Source organism: Protopterus annectens, chromosome 4.part0 (genome assembly GCF_019279795.1).
Source record: "Protopterus annectens isolate FY-2018-M chromosome 4.part0, PAN1.0, whole genome shotgun sequence".
Classification (NCBI taxonomy): Eukaryota; Metazoa; Chordata; order Ceratodontiformes; family Protopteridae; genus Protopterus; species Protopterus annectens.
Window position 1 is genome coordinate 388,920,400 of NC_056733.1, and position 16,632 is coordinate 388,937,031.

Consider the following 16,632-nt stretch of genomic DNA (forward strand, 5'->3'; position numbering starts at 1 on the left):
TCCTTCCAGCGGATAACTACTTTTCTGTAATTGATATCAGTAATGCCTTTTCTCTATTCCCTTGCAGGAAGATAGTAGATTTTGGTTTGCATTTACGTTTATGGGCAAGCGTTATACCTATACCAGGTTACGCAGGGATACTGCGAAGTCCGACCATCTTCTCACAAGAGATGTCCACCAATTTGGCTCAGTTCCAACCAGCCCAAGGGTGCCACCTACTGCTGTGCGTGGATGATATCCTCCTGGCAGCGACTACGGAAGAACTCTGTAAGTCCGAGACTATTCGACTACTACACTTTCTGGCACACGAAGGACATAAGGTAAATAAGTCTAAGTTACAATTTTGTAAATTAGAAGTACGTTACCTGGGTTATACTATCTCTGGGAAGGGCAGGCGATTAGATGACAGCAGAAAGAATGCTATTTTACAAGCCCCCATGCCAACTACAAAAAAAGAAATGATGTCCTTTTTAGGCATTACGAACTTCTGTCGTAGTTGGATTCCCAACCACATGAAGAAGTGCACCCGCTATCAGACTTAATTTTTGCAATACCGATGGCGGCAAAAGATTTGCTGCACTGGACAGACAAGGCAGTACAGGCATTCACTAGGATCAAGCAACTGATAGCTGGGTCAGCGACATTCGGGTTTCCAGATTACAGTAAGACCTTTATACAGACTGTAGTTTGCAAGCAGGGATTTATGACATCTGTTGGCATTTTACTCTAGCAAATTAGACTTAGTAGCACGAGCATTACCACACTGTGTGCAAGCAGTAATTGCAGCCGCTTTGGCGGTACAAGCGTCTGCCACGTTGGTATTGTTCCATGATCTTAAGTTAAAAGTCCCACACTCTGTAGCAGTCATCCTTCTGCAGGACAAGTTAACATTTCTGTCACCTAGCAGACATTTATCTTGTATGACTACGCTGTTATCACAGCCACACATGACAATTGAGAGATGCACTACCTTAAATCCAGCGACATTGCTACCTGTTGCTGAAGACGGTATCCCGCATGTATGCTTAGATCTCATACATTCTAAAGTTCTACCAAGACCGAATCTTAAAGATCAACCCTTACTACATGTGGACTGGACACTGTTTGTAGATGGGTCAGCACGCAAAACAGAAACAGGCACCACGCAGGTAGGGTATGCAGTTACTACTGCAACTCAGATAATAGAGGCAAGACCACTCCCCGGGAACTTATCCGCTCAAGCAGCGGAACTGATTGCTGTGACAAGGGCATGTCTCCTTTCGGAGGACAGGAATGTCACTATCTATACGGATAGTCAATAGGCCTTCTCTACGGTACATGTGTTTGCTCAGCAATGGAAAAATAGGGGGATGGTTACAACCTCAGGGAAAGACATCATGCACAAAGAACTAATCCTTGAATTACTGCAAGCCGTCCAACGGCCACGGGATTTGGCCATCTGTAAATGCGCTGCTCATACCCGTGCTAAGGACCCGGTATCACTTGGTAATGCCCTAGCAGACAAAGCAGCCAAAGAGGCAGCTATGTCCAGTACCTTTTCACTTGAAACCACACCTACAGAATTACAAGCAACAGATAAGTTTGATTTGCAAACCTTACAAGTCATGCAGGAACTTAGCACAGTACAGGAAAAACAACGCTGGACTAGGTATGGTGTTAGGCAGAACAAAGGAATCTATGTGGGACCGGATAATAAATATGTTTTGCCTACTAATCTTTTTAGGTATGCAGCACTAGTTGTGCATGGCCCTTCCCATCTGGGCCCTGCAGCTATGGTTAGAATTATCCACCTCACCTTTTGGACCAAGGGTTTCATTGCATATGCAAAACGTTTTTGTCTATCCTGCATAGTATGTGCTAAATACCACGGGGGGGGGGTCAGAGTTGCTCCGGCATCATTTCCAACACCCCCCTATCCTTTTCATACAATATGTATGGACTTCATCGAATTGACCCCGGCACAACTAAAGAAGTTTGTGTTAGTGATAGTAGATGCATTTACTAAGTGGGTTGAGGGTTTTCCGGTGACACATCCGGATGCTCAATCAGTGGCTAAAATTTTGGTCAATCACATCGTACCCGCACTTTGGACTTCCTACACGCATCTACTCTGACAACGGCACGCATTTTGTCAATCAGATCATTCAGAAACTGTCTACAGTTTTCCAAATTGAATTGAAACACCATTGTGCCTACCACCCACAGTCAGCAGGGTTGGTGGAACGCCATAACAGCATTCTAAAAGGCAAGTTGAGAAAACTCATGGCCGAGACACATCAGTCTTGGATTACCTGTCTACCTCTAGCCCTCCTTTCCATGCGGACAACTCCCACCTCAAAAGGAGTCACCCCATTTGAGTTGTTGTATGGGAGACCTTATTACGTCCCGCAGTGGCAAAACTTGTTGCCTGCGGAACATGAGGGGGGTGAGGAGATAGCTGAGTACATGAGGAAAATGCTGACCAATACTAACAGCTGTTTAACGAAGGATTGTTTTTCAGGTTCAAGAGACGACAAAATCACTGAAGTCATCGCAACTCCAATGGCAGTTCAGATTAAAGAAAGGTCCTCATGGATCCACCTAACGCATTGTAAAACATTTTAAGCTAGATAAAAAATTGAATTCCCCTGAGGAACAAACAGACAGCAGTAACCATGAAGGACAATAATGAGAATAAGAGAAAATGGTTCTATTGCAATATTTTATTGTTTATAACTATTGTGATTGTAATATTTTTGTTTTTTAATGAAGCTAGCCATTCAAAAAGAGACAAACACACCAGCTGGCATCCAAACTTTAATACATATCAAGTGATTAAATATGCATATGCATCCTCAATGAATGTCTCAAATTGTTGGGTATGTACTGTAATACCTACTGTACATAGTGGCTTAATGTTAGGGACAGCCCCTCTGGGAATAAATGATACTTGGAATAGTTTGTTGTTTGAAACCACAGAAGTACCACTGAGAGACAAGGTGGCGCTGCCTCTTCTGGGGCGCCAAAACGGAACAGTGTGCTTTCAAAAGATTGGAAAAGTTAAGGTGGGGCTGAGCCAATGTAATTTGACAATAGTTCATAATTGTACCCTAGAAGGGCAGTGTGAGACCAAGTTTGGAGCTATAAAAAAAGACATCAATGTAAATGATAATAGTTTTGTTGAAAAAATGCTGTATGTATATGGCCTGTTATTTAAGGGGCTAAAGCCAAATGGGAGTTATGAATTTGCAACCAATATTACCATCAAAACAAATGATTGTTATTTTATTTGTGGTAGGAAAGCATATACATGGTTACCATATGGCTGGTCAGGAAGTTGTTTTTTGGGATATCTGATACCAGCTATCAGACATGCAAATGCATTGCCTCAAGGTAAAATACGAAATGCACATTCTCTTAATAAACCTATTAATCACGTAGGTAACATTGATGCGTCATGGATTTATCACCATGACTTGGCACACGTCAGCAGCAAAGGACTCTCACATATGGACCTAGGCGATGATGTAATTGCTTGGGCTGGTATTTTGCCAGCATATGGGACAGTAAAATCCATCTGGGAACTGAGAAAACTGTCAAAACTGTTAGAGACTCTGAGTAATGCGACATTTTCAGCGCTAGAATTGGTGACGGACGAATTAACGGCGATGAGAACAGTAGTGTTGCAGAACCGTATGGCGCTCGATTTCACCCTAGCGGCGAAAGGAGGTACTTGCGCTCTGATACGAGGAGTGCTCCTCGTTCATTCCTGATAACGAGCACGCGATTCAGAGCCATCTTGAAATAATTCAACAAGTTTCTGAACTGACTAAACCTGGTCCAAACCCCTTGACTGACTTTTTCCAAAATCTGTTTGGAAACTGGGGTTCTGTGTTGATGAACATTTTAATTGCTGTATGTGTTGGTGCAATCATATTTTTGCTGCTTGGCTGCTGTTGCATACCATATATCAAAATGATAATATCGAAGGTTATCTCTGCCAATGCTACAAAAGCATATTTCTCTGATTATGAGAAGGTATACAACGTATCTGGGATTGTGTAAAATGAACAGTATACAAAATGTTGTAAGGGGGGAAATGTGGAAAAATACTGAAGTCAACATATTTTGTATTCTGTATTTAAAGGGTTAAGCAGAAAAATGTTCACTGCGTGCAAACTGAAATGTTCTGGAAAATGTTGATCACTGAGGAATGCAGAAGTTAATCTTAAACTGCTGATAAGAAAGTTAATGGTGCAAGAATAACTGTGGTACTGGCTGGTAAAAACAAGTAATCAAACTATCAATTTTAATGAAAATCCTCTGTGCTACGTGTATGTACGTGCAGGAGGGTCTATATAAGGAGAACCTAAAGTACAAGTAGCCAGACTGCTGGCATACTACCATCATGTAGCAGGTCTCCATGCATGTAAAATAAAGCTGTTTTACTTGCTTACAAGAACTTGGTGTGATTCTTCCAGAATATGTTAGAAGAGTAAAATCTTTCGACAATATCTGTCGGTTGGTTGTCAGTGAATTAAAAACTTGTGCGAGAGAGAAGAGTCAGTGGAGCAAAGTTAAAAGGTCTCATTGTGTAAACATCCATTGGCACTCCTTGACAAAAACTGACCTCAAGGGTATGTGCAGTGTATTATTCTTATGGTCCCTATTATTAATAATTGAATGCATCCACCAGAGATATAAGACCAGAATACTCACACTTTAGAAAGCTGAGTGCTTGTGTTAGGGGACAGTTTCTGTGTTGTTGCATATGTAAATTGTCATATTAGTTGTTTTTGTATGCTATTAAGTTCTGGTAACTATTGAAATAAATGTGTAAAATTATTTTTGTTTACCTAGAGTTGTACAGAAAGTTTAGTTATTTAGATGATGATAACTGGCTAACTACTCTAGTGCTATATAGGCTGGAATGTTGCCCATCATTGTAAGTGTTTTAATTTGTTATTAAGTAATCAGTAGAGAACAGTCATGTTTGCACTTTTCTGTAATTTTAATTCCAGAATAACAGTTATCCCATAGTGAGATCTGGAGTAAACATTGGTGAAAGTTTGTGTTGATTCAGTAAAAAGGTTTTGGGAACAGTGTTTAAGATTTAGCAGATGCCCGAGTACATGGAGCTGGGTAGCTTTTTTACTACATTATGCTTAGATACTGCAGGCTGCGGTGGTGCAATGGTAACGTTGTCGCCCCACAGCAAGAAGTTCTCCCGTTCGATTCTCGGCTGGAGCACCTTCTGTGTGGAGTCTGCATGTCCTCCCTGCGGTCAAGTAGCATTCGAAAGACACGCATGAATGGGCGTGCCTTTGTTGAAGGTTGGGCATCGAGCTGGCACTTCAGCACTGTAAAAATCTACTGCCAATCATTAGCGGACCGGAGTTCCGCTGTGGCGACCCCTAACTGGGAAAAGCCGAAAGAAAAACAACAACATGCTTGGATATTGCAGAATAAAGAAGTTCTCTTTCTTTATGTGCATAAAAAAATATTGCACTAACTTCTATTAAACAGTAATTTCCAGTTTAATTCCCACTTCTGTTGTAATTATCCTTCTGTGACCCCTATCTTTTTTTAAGGTCCTTTGAGCCTCGATGCTTGTCTAATTGACTAGAGAGCAGCATTTTGTTTTAGCAGGTCTGAGTACAACAAAACTTCATAGATGTTCATCGTGTTTGCTGGGAGATTAATGCTCATGCCCAGTTGACTTCACTAAGCCTATGACCCTTAACAGTTCTTTAGGATACCCCCCCCCCTCACACCTTTTAAAAATGCGTCTCCACAGAACTTTTTATATGTTGTTTAAACTGTACCGTTTCCTGAAGAAAACAAGGGACTGATACATTTATCGTGTACATAGAAATGAATGCAAATTGCCAATATTCTACATGCTGTATGTATAAAGTATAGTACAGTAAAGTTTCTGTAGTTATTAACAAGAATGAAACTAATTCCATTGCATCCTTCTAAGGCACATTTGCAGTATTGTAATGTTGGAATGAGCAACTTTTGAGATAATTCAGATTTTTGTGTCTTGTAGGTTCCAGCAGCCTGGCTTACAATGTTTGATGCCATCTTAATTCTTATCCTGATTCCTCTAAAAGACAAAGTGATAGATCCCCTCTTGAAGAAGAGAGGCATACTGCCTTCATCCTTAAGGAGAATTGCATTTGGCATGTTCTTTGTCATGTGCTCAGCTGTAGCCGCTGGTAAGTGACAATATCTTTTTTATCTGATCTTTAAAATACAGTTGCTTTGCAATAATAAAAAAGGACTTTCTTGGATATGCTGTCGACAGCAATAAGTAGATCACATGGTTATTTCTCCTGTAGTTTAGCTTCAGGTAGTGCTTGTTTCGGCATATTTTAAAGGAAAACTCCATACTAAAAAATTTTGTGTGTGTGTATAGATACATACCCATACATACATACACAAACACACACACATATATATATATATATATATATATATATATATATATATATATATGTATACATACACACTTGTATATATTGTATATAAAATTCTAAAATGTTCTTTCTTGATATTTTGTTCAATACTACTATATCAGAATAATGTGTTTGTTGCTATACATGAATTTCTTAAACCTCCCAAATTATTATCATGAGGGTGCCTTCTTGAATTAAGTTTGTTTTTCGCTATCTCTGTTTTCTTATCACAATGCATTTTGTGTCACTGTAACAGGACACAGTCCAAAGACAGTGGATCCTTTGTGAGAAGTGCCAGAAATCATGATTTCTATTTTTGCAAGTGGTAGGCAGACAAAGTATGTTGGGAGATGCTTAGGATGTTTGTGTGTATCTGCCTGTGTGTATGTGCAGATGTGTAATATATGTACAATCATACCCACACGTATCGCACATTCAAAATCTAACTAACAGGGCCACTTCTGACATCAGCGTTCATTAGTAGTGTGGGCACCATTCCAAAACGTATTTCACAGTAAGTTCTTCCTGCACTGAAACTGCTAACTGATTTAATGCACCTTTAAACCCTCCCAGCCTAGACAACGTTAACGGGAACCACCAAGTATTATGTTTAAATGTGCCTGCAGTTCCAAAACATATTTCACAACGAGTTCCTCCTGCACTGAAACTGTTACCTGATTTAATGCATCTTTAAATCATTCCAGCCTAGACAAAGCGAACGGGAACCACCAAATATTGTGATTAAATGTGTGCACGTTTGCTGTGTACAGTTACTCCACTGTGATTGCATTATAAGTTGACCTACAATTGCTGTAGGTGTACACACTACTAGGGGCACCTTTACTTGCCTCCCCCCTTAACTACAGACTTTTTACTTTTGTCCTTTCTCGTCATCCCTGCACTCAGTAATGGCCAGTATCCCTGCAGCAGTTGTCCTGTCCACCTTAAGCCAGCAAGGTACTTTTTTATACAAGTTAAGGGCAATTATTTACTGACTTTGCCATGCAGTGTCAGCTGATTGTTTTCTTTGGTTTATGTCTTAGTTCTACCTGCTCCATTCGCACTCACTACACTTGAGCTCACTTCGCACCCCTACCCTACCCCCATTCCTAAACACCCCTCTTCATTAACATTTATTCGTTCCATAGCTCCACTCCTGTTTTCTTGTTTTCCAGTCTCACACAGTCTCCAATAGTTCTATTAGGAACCCTAAATCATATTCACTCATCACTCACCAACAAACATTATCCCTACTACTTCAGTACTTCTATACCCCAATCAACACACAATCAATTTTCTTTCCTCTCACTCCCTCTTCAACTTGAATGATACAAAAAGTTTCAACTTAATCATACTAACCTGCTCATTTTACTTGCAACTGCTATGCTTATACTGTTAACACATATCACTTCTCTCAACTACTCACAATCTTAGGTCAGATATCGCAAACAAAAACAGTCCTTGAACCAGATAAGAAATCAGATGCAAAAAACAGAGAATACAAGATAAAGAAAAATAATCTGGTTCCACACAGCAGTGAAAATCAATATGTCCTTTATTGTAGTAGGTAAGCACTTTCTCGGAATAACATCCGCTTCCTCAGACCAACAAAGATAGAATAGCAGTTACATTTTTAAACACTAAAACATCCAATCATAAATCAGATAAAATGTGCAACATAGCTAAACGCCATGTGACAGAATACATCTGTAGAATCTATAGATCGGTAAAAAATTGAATAAAACAGACTAAATGAACAATATGTACTTAAAACTGGTAAATACAATAGTAAAAAAAATAAAAGATGGACTATTGAAATATACATGATAAAATATTGAGAGAGATCAATGCTTTAATGGCCGTTCATAGGTTCATACTAGGCTATCTGCCCGAGGGCATTTACAAGCCTAGCCCATAGTTTTGTGGCTTACGCCACCCCTTTAGTATGGGGAACTATACCCATTATTTTGCTGTGCCTCTGTCGAGCAGTGATACTGAGGTAATCCCTGGGGTATATCTGCGATCTCCCATCCATTGGTCAAGATTTCTCTTGAACAAGGCCAGCGAGGTGCTCTGCCTCACATATACCGGGATTTTGTTCCACAGCATAGGGAGTCTTTGGGTGATGAATCTATCCCTCCAGCACGTCCTATTAATAGCCGTGTCGAGGTTTAAGTCTCCCGCCCTTGTGGCTCTGACGGATCTAGATGTTTTGAGGTGAAGCATATTCATCAAATCTGGGTTTGACATGGCCTTGTATGTCAGGCACAGGTCACCTCTGAGCAAGCGGTAAGCGACTGAATAGAGCTGGAGTTATTGCTGGAGCCGTGCTTTAAGGAAGGGTTTCAGGGAAACTCTGTTGTTTAAACCAGGAGGTTTATCAGCTTGAAAGCGCAAAATCCATTTCTGTTCACTAGATTCTGTTCTATTATTTATGTCACCTCCTCTCTTGGTACTATGCAGAATCTCTAGTACCATAAAGCTAAATTTATGTTCTTTACCCAAAGAATTCTAGACTACCCCTCAGAACCCACTCCACAACTTTACCTTATCCCACTTTTATACAAATCACTAACTTATCATAACAAATATTCCCCCCACCTTAATAATCTAATACAGTGTGGTGACACCCACCCTAATCCTAGACCCTCTCAGAAAAATACTTCCCTTCAAACTCTCTGCAAAAGGCATATGATGCTTGTTACCCTGAATATCTGAAGCATATGTAACAAAATTACCGAATATCATTCCTGGCTAACACAGTACTCCCCAGATATCGTAGCTGTTACTGAAACTTGGTTAAAACCACATATCAAGGGCACAATTTCTCCTACCAGGTTATAATATACTCAGAAATTATAGAATTAGCAAAAAACTGGAGGAGTAGTATTAATCTTTCCAAACATTTATACAGTCCGTCTCTCCAAACCCATTCCCACCTTTGGCAATACTGAAATTCTTGTTACAGCATTGAAAATAAACAATACTAAGCAACTCTGTATTGCAGTACTCTACATACCACCAGGCCAAAACATCCCTATGCTGAAAAATATTCTTAATACCTCAAATGCAACAATAATCATGGAAGATGTCAATATTAATTGACTAAACCCATCCATTGACTCATCAACTAATAACCTTTACAGATTTTCAGAACTCATCACCTCCCCCACTAGAATACAAAGCAACAGTAATTTAAGTTCTGACCTAGATTGGATCCTTATCTCTGACCCCCTCAAATACTGTAACTCCAACACACTTCCCAATACATTAAGTGATCACATGCCTACATATACTTACCGAAGCACCCCTATGAGCCCAAAGCACATTTCTATAAAACAACCAGAAACCTAACAAATGTCATCCAAATCATGTTTAATAATTTTTTTTAAATCATTCAGCTGGTCAGTATTAAAAACTCTAGATGATGCTGTCAGCTACTTCAATACACTATTCTAGATACCTCAACAGCCTAGCCCCACTTAGGATAAAAAGAACAAAGAATGATAACGCACCTTGGCTAACTAAATCCACCAAACAACTACTACAAGTCAGAGATAGAGCACGGAAAGGTTGGCTAAAAAATAGAAATGATGCAGGTCTCCAATACTACAAGCAACTACGTCATAAATTAAAAAGAAATCAGTCAATACTGATAAAAGAATTATTTTTCACAGCAATTAACCAACCATAAGAACAACCTTAAAGCTTTATGGAAAACCATCACACCACTTCTTACGACAGGGTCCACACAAAATCCATCACCAAACATAGACAGGACACCGACTGAAGTGGCTAATATGTTCAATACCCATTTTATCAACATCATAGCTAATTTAGTCAAGACACTAAATCTACTTACAGTCCCTCTGCCCTCCCCTAAGAAACCAACATGCACAAGAATAACCTCTTCCCCACAAAACCAAAACTTGTCAAAACTAAGTACTCATGGACCTTCTTTCCCTTTGCAGCCAGCATCTGCAACATTAATTTGTAAACTTCTTCTCAAACTTGAACCGTGTTCCCTAACCTCTGTCTTCCTTGAGAATACCTAAAACTCGCTAACGATTCTATTGCTTATCTAGTCAGCATACTTATCAATCGATCAATAATGGAATCACATGTCCCTACCCTTTGGAAGAAATCCATCATAACTGCTTTGTACAAAGGTGGTAAATCTAATGAACTAACAAACTACAGACCTATCTCTGTCCTTTCACCCCTATCCAAACTGCTAGAAAAATGTATAGCTATATAATTGCTAATGTATAACTGTATAATTGCTAAATCATCTTATCCATAAAAATCTACTCACACCCACTCAACATGGCTTTAGGCCAGCACATAGTGCTCTTATTTCTTGTACTGATATAGTCAACAAAGCTAGAGACTACGGCCTGTACATCTCTGTAGTTCTACTTGATCTTTCAAAGGCTTTTGACATGGTCTCACATTACAAACTGCTTCAGCAGCTGTCATCATTAAGTTGTTCTGTACCAACCACACTGTAGTTTAATACTTACCTGTCTAGGAGACAACAGTCTGTAAAGTGGCAAAGTTGCCCATCCCAATACCAGACTAACAAATCTGGTGTCCCACAAGGATCCGTTCATGGAACCCTGCTCTTCACTATCTTAATCAACAGTCTACACACTGCCTGCCAACACAGTACATTAATCCATTACACCGACTACTCCACCATCATTTCTTCTTATAACAACACACCAGACCTGTTGCAAAAAACTTAGAATGCCTTCACCTCAATAGAACAATGGCTAAACAATGCACAATTACTGCTTAACCCCAACAAAACCAAACTTCTGCTTTTCGCTCCCAAAACACTCTTATTTGAATTTAAAATTTACTCCCAAAAAAACAACAAAAAAAAAAACTGAGATAGAAATCGTAACAGGTGCTAAGCTAATGGGTATCACTGTAGAGAACAAACTCACATTTGACCAAAACATTCATAATGCTATTAAAAAAACTTATTTCAAATTAGGGACACTGTAGACACACATTTTATGGATCCAAACACCAAAAGGACACTAGCACAGTTATGGCAAAATATATGCATTTCTCTGCTGTTTTGTACAACTGTTTTACCCTGCTCCACCTGTATTTCTGACCTCAGTTTTTGTCATTGTACACTTGTGTAAATTACCAGTTTGGAAACTTAATAAAGTAATTATAGTACTTATTTAAATTATTTGATATGTTTGCTAACTGCATGTGCATAAAGCCAATATAAAATGTGAACAATGTATGTTTACCTAAGTTCAAGCCTTCAAAATGTATTTTCATATGCATTAACTATACCTATATTTAAATGTTTTACCACTGCTAACTGAAGAAGAAATGTGTACCCAAAACAGAATTGATGTTATCTGATGTTAACTGTTATAAACTTGTGAACATGAGTAATGTTTAACTAGAGCATACCAAAAAATTGATGACATTTTGCAATAGTTGCTGACCAAAGATATTCCTTCAAAAGAAATGTTCAATGTACATTTGGTTTCAAAACCAGTAGTTCCTGTATTTTGTGGTATTCCCAATGTGCATAAAAAAGAAATAGACACTCCTTTTAGGCCAACAATGTCAGCTGCATGGTCAAAAACAGAAGTATTGGCCATTCTGAAAGACATAAAGTTGAGCCACTTAATGCAACATATGTACCCTTATATATAAAAGACACATTTGAGTTTGTTGATAAAAGGACTTATGATTACACAGGAAACCTGGTTATTTTCATCGGATGTGCATGCTCTGTACTCCATTATTCCACAGCACATAGAAATAGCATGGGTAATTTATTTTATTCTAGAAAAAGCTGAAGTACCTGGTATTGAGGTATTTATAATGGATAAACTACTTGAACTGATTCTTGAAAGTATCATTTGCCATTTTAACAAAAAAATATTGTCTGCATGATTATGGGGTGGTTATGGAGGCAGTTACAGCCTCCAGTTATTCACATCTTTGTATGTCTGGATGGGAAAATTATTTTGTGCATCAGTCAGCCCGTATGCAGTACATTACTGGCGACACATCAATGAGTTTTTTTTTGTGGTCATGGAGTTTAAAGAAGCTGGATGATGTTTGTGAATTATGCAAACAGAACTACTCAGTTTTTACGGTTTATGCCACAGTGTTCAAAGGAAGTGGTCCACTTTTCTAACATATATATTTTCAGTAGACCTGTAGCAGTAAGATTATGTACAAGGATTTATAATAAAGCAAGCAAATGGGAATTCCTGTGTTAACTACAGCAGTATACATCCAAAGAGCCTAAAATTGAACATAGAAGCCAGAGGTTCAGGCTCTTGAGGCTGACCTGTGGAGAAGACAGATTTTGAACAAAAGATGGGAGAATTAAAAGCATGTTTACACAGCGAGATTATTCTGAAGTAAAAGGTAATTATATTATAGAGCCAGTTAAGAAAGATAGGGCATGTAAATTCCAACCCATTTTATTAGGAGGTGAAGCTGAAAGGGAACCAACCAATCAGTGCATAGTTACTGATGGTCATAAACAAGAGAAAGTCCCAGGGATGGGGATACACTTCATTGTGGACAGTTTTACTACTAAAAACATTTAAAGAAGCAGTTGGAAGATTGTGAAAAGTAATGCAGCCATGTCTGGAGTTGTGGGTGAGAACTCTCATTTGTATAACAGAGCTGACAACTTAAAATGTTTATTAGAAAGATATGAAGAGAGTATGAGAGAAAGAGTTGCACAGGAAAAGAAGGGAGTGTATGCTTGTGTTTTCCTGTGACACTTGCAGGTTCATTGCTAATAGCCCATGTTATTGTGATGAGAAAACAGGGAAAACATGTGATGCTAAAGAACTTTTCAATTGTGGTATTAAGAATATTGTTTGTTGCTGCATGCATCCCCTGCAGTGCTTTTTATGTTGGCAAAAACTGGAAAAAAGCTTCAGCAAAAGATGCAAAACATGTATATACTATAAAAATTAAAGATAATTGCAGTGCATTATACAGATATTCCTTGTTATGTACAAAATTTAAGAAATTTGTGTTTTATGTTGTGTAGCATCTGTGTACGTCTTTAAGAGAGGAAATGTTGACTTATTGCTTGATAGGAGGGAATTTTCCTGGCAAATTAAGCTGGCAGTTTATATCCCCCGACTTGAATGAATTTATTAGGATTATGCCATCGCTGAAAGACAGGAGATGAAAGTAGCAATATTTTCATCCTGTGTTGTAAATATTCTCTTTTGCAGTGGTTAACACATTAAACTTTCCAACAAAAGGTCTAGCTAAGCCATGTCATGCCCTGTTGCTGCAGTCTTAACAGCACATAGGGGATGCTTAACAATTGCTAAGCACTCTTCCAAACGTTGTTAAGGTCAGGTCTTGCATTAGGTAGCAATGAACTTTGATATAATTTAACCATTATTATAGCATAATCATGGCACTCCATGCACTGTGTTTTGTTATGTAAGGCTGTAATAGTTGTGCTGTAGTCTCACGCTACACAGTATACAGTGGTCCTCCTCAGAATAGAGTTGGGAAGGTAAAACAGCTTTAAAAATTGTACCCCACATTTTTCCCCCATACAAAAAAGAACAACTAAAGTGTTAAACATTATTCTAAAACGATTAGTGCATTAGAGATGGCTTCTGACAGCTGTTTGTGGCAGCACTAAGTGTCTCACAGCTTTCATGGCAGTAAAACACTTCATGCTGTTTATTTATTAATTTTTATCTTTTTATAGTAGTACACATTTGCACCTGAAGCTCCATATACTCTAAAAAATTATGTTTGGGTCTCTCCAGTCATAGCTAAGTAGTTATGTATTCTCAACAGAAACATCAAGACTTCACCTCTTTAACTTTCCTCTCAAGGTAAATTTCTTGACATCCATGAACACATAAGTTGATTATTATTGGAGACCACATCATAATCTTCTATGATGTAATCAGTGACTTGTTAGCATATATATGTATCCGCTAATCTCTTTTATTTGCATTGTAAAATTGCAAAGAAAATGTAGTATTTGCATATAAATAGAATAATAGAAACACGAAATACTGGAAAAAGTAAAAAAGTAAAAAAAAACACCACCAAGTTTGTTTCCGCTTCCAGAGGGACACATGATACTTTGGTGTCATCAGTAGAAACTGCTGCTTCTAAAAAAAGCGTTTTGTTTGAGAACATTGAGATAGACCTGGTTTTTGAGTCCTCTCAGAACACAGAATTGAATGGTAGTTCATCCATGGCAGTTGTGCAGCAGGGAAAGGCCAGACAGAACCGACAGAAGGGCAAGAAAGATTGTTAGGAACTGGTGGAACAGTTCATTCTGTTAATCCTGTAGGACTTTCCAATACAGGATGTTCAGCTTTGGACAATTGTCTTGTGGACTTTTCTTTGGTTTAGTACGGTAATTTACTTTTTAATGACACAAACAATAGTATAAATGCATTAAAAGTTGTTAATTTGTCTCATTTTTCCATTAAATGAGACGATTCTTAGTTTGCTTTCTGAAGGGACAAAATTTGTGCCAGTTAAGATTCCTAGACGGACAGATTTGCTGTTAGATGTTAAAAAGTTCTGTAGGAAGCTACATTTAATTGTTTACTTTGATAAAAGAAAGCCGATTAATATAACAGAAGCAAACAGTTTGAATGTAAATGCAGATGCAGATCTTTTGGACGATTATGATAGTTTACTGAATGTTTCTATTTATGATTATCCTGTTGAAGATGAAAAGGTGGAAGAAAATGTGGTAAGGATTGTCGAAGGTTTTGATACTGGTTATGGTAGACTGACTGTTCCTGTTTTGCCTATGTCCTTGTGCCTCCCAAGTTGTCTCCTGCAGTAATCTTGTTTGAGCAAATTTTATGTAAGAAAGTGGAGCATGAATTTTTTAAATTTGTTAAAAAGGATAAAAAGTATAACATTTATAAGAATGAGTGGGAAACATTGAACTCATTAAGAGGCCAGCTTTCTGAATTTGTGTTCAAACAAGCCGACAAAGGTGGAGATTGGGTCATGTCCAGGTTGCAATACAGCAAAATGGTTTATGATTTGTTATTGAGGCAGGAGGACTATTTGAAGTTGGATTTGAATCCTGTACAGGAGTATAATGAACAGTTGCTGGAGTTTTTTGAGCGTGGTGAAAGATTGTTTTTTTTAAGTAGGGAAAGTGTAAAGAAGTTGTATATTGAGAAACCTTGTAACCCTTTCTTTTATGCACTGCCCAAGATACATAAAAGTCTGTTAGATCTCCCAGGAAGACCTATTGTTTCGGGGATAGAGTTTTACCTACAAAAATGTGGGTTTATTCACTGACTCCTTTCTAAAAAAAACTTTTGGTTAAAGTCCCTGCACATGTGAAAAATACAACAGACCTCTGTGAGGAAGTAAAATGTATTCCCTGGTGTGAAGATTACTATTGGAAAGTGGCAGATGTTAACTCTCTGTACACTAATATCCAGGTAAGATGGGGTTTAGAAGCAATCTGGGAGATTATGGGGGATGGTCCCAAAACAGTCTTTCTGGTAAGACTATTGGAGTTCTGTTTAAAAACATCCCCTATTCGTTGGGTAAGTGCCGTGGAATCTTTTATATCCATCTGAGTTAACACCGACTCAGGAAGATGGGGTCAAGGTTTAATGTCTTATTTGAAGCGCAAGAGAATGGCTATGGGAGCATCTTATGCTCCCACTTATGCCATACTTTACATGGGAATTTTTTGAAAAAAAGTTTATTTATGGTACCAGTTTCTATCAAGAACATGTTGTATGTTTAAGAGATACATTGATGACCTTATTTTTTTGTGTAGAGGTGACCCTAAGGGGTTTGATTAATTTTTTTTTCTCATTTAAATACCACTGAGCATGGTCTGAAATTTTCTATGGTAAAGGGTGATTCCAAGGTGATATTTTTGGATGTTGAGTTTTATGTAGACTCAAATAAAAAAAAATCAGTTTCGACCTTATAGGAAGGAAACTTCTGTAAATAATTTCTTACATACAGCAAGCATGCACCCTCCCCATTTACTTGATTCTTTACCCTTGGGTGAATTCAAAGGCATAGCTCGGAACACCTCTGAGTGCCAAAAAGAGGTTGAGTTTAACAGGGTATGATGAGAAAATATTAAGTAAGACTTTAGATGAGGTCTGAAGTAATAGACATGTTGTAAGGGGTGGTAGAAGGAAATATG

The 16,632-nt window shown here is 38.3% G+C and overlaps 1 protein-coding gene across 1 annotated transcript in view; it reads left to right on the plus strand.

Moving 5' to 3' along the window:
• Positions 1-16,632, plus strand: part of SLC15A4 (solute carrier family 15 member 4) — a 1,071,506-nt gene that overhangs the window by 442,242 nt on the left and 612,632 nt on the right. The window contains exon 5 of the mRNA XM_044068344.1: positions 6,032-6,200. Within this exon, the coding sequence (XP_043924279.1) occupies positions 6,032-6,200 (169 nt within the window). The remainder of the gene's footprint in view (positions 1-6,031; positions 6,201-16,632) is intronic.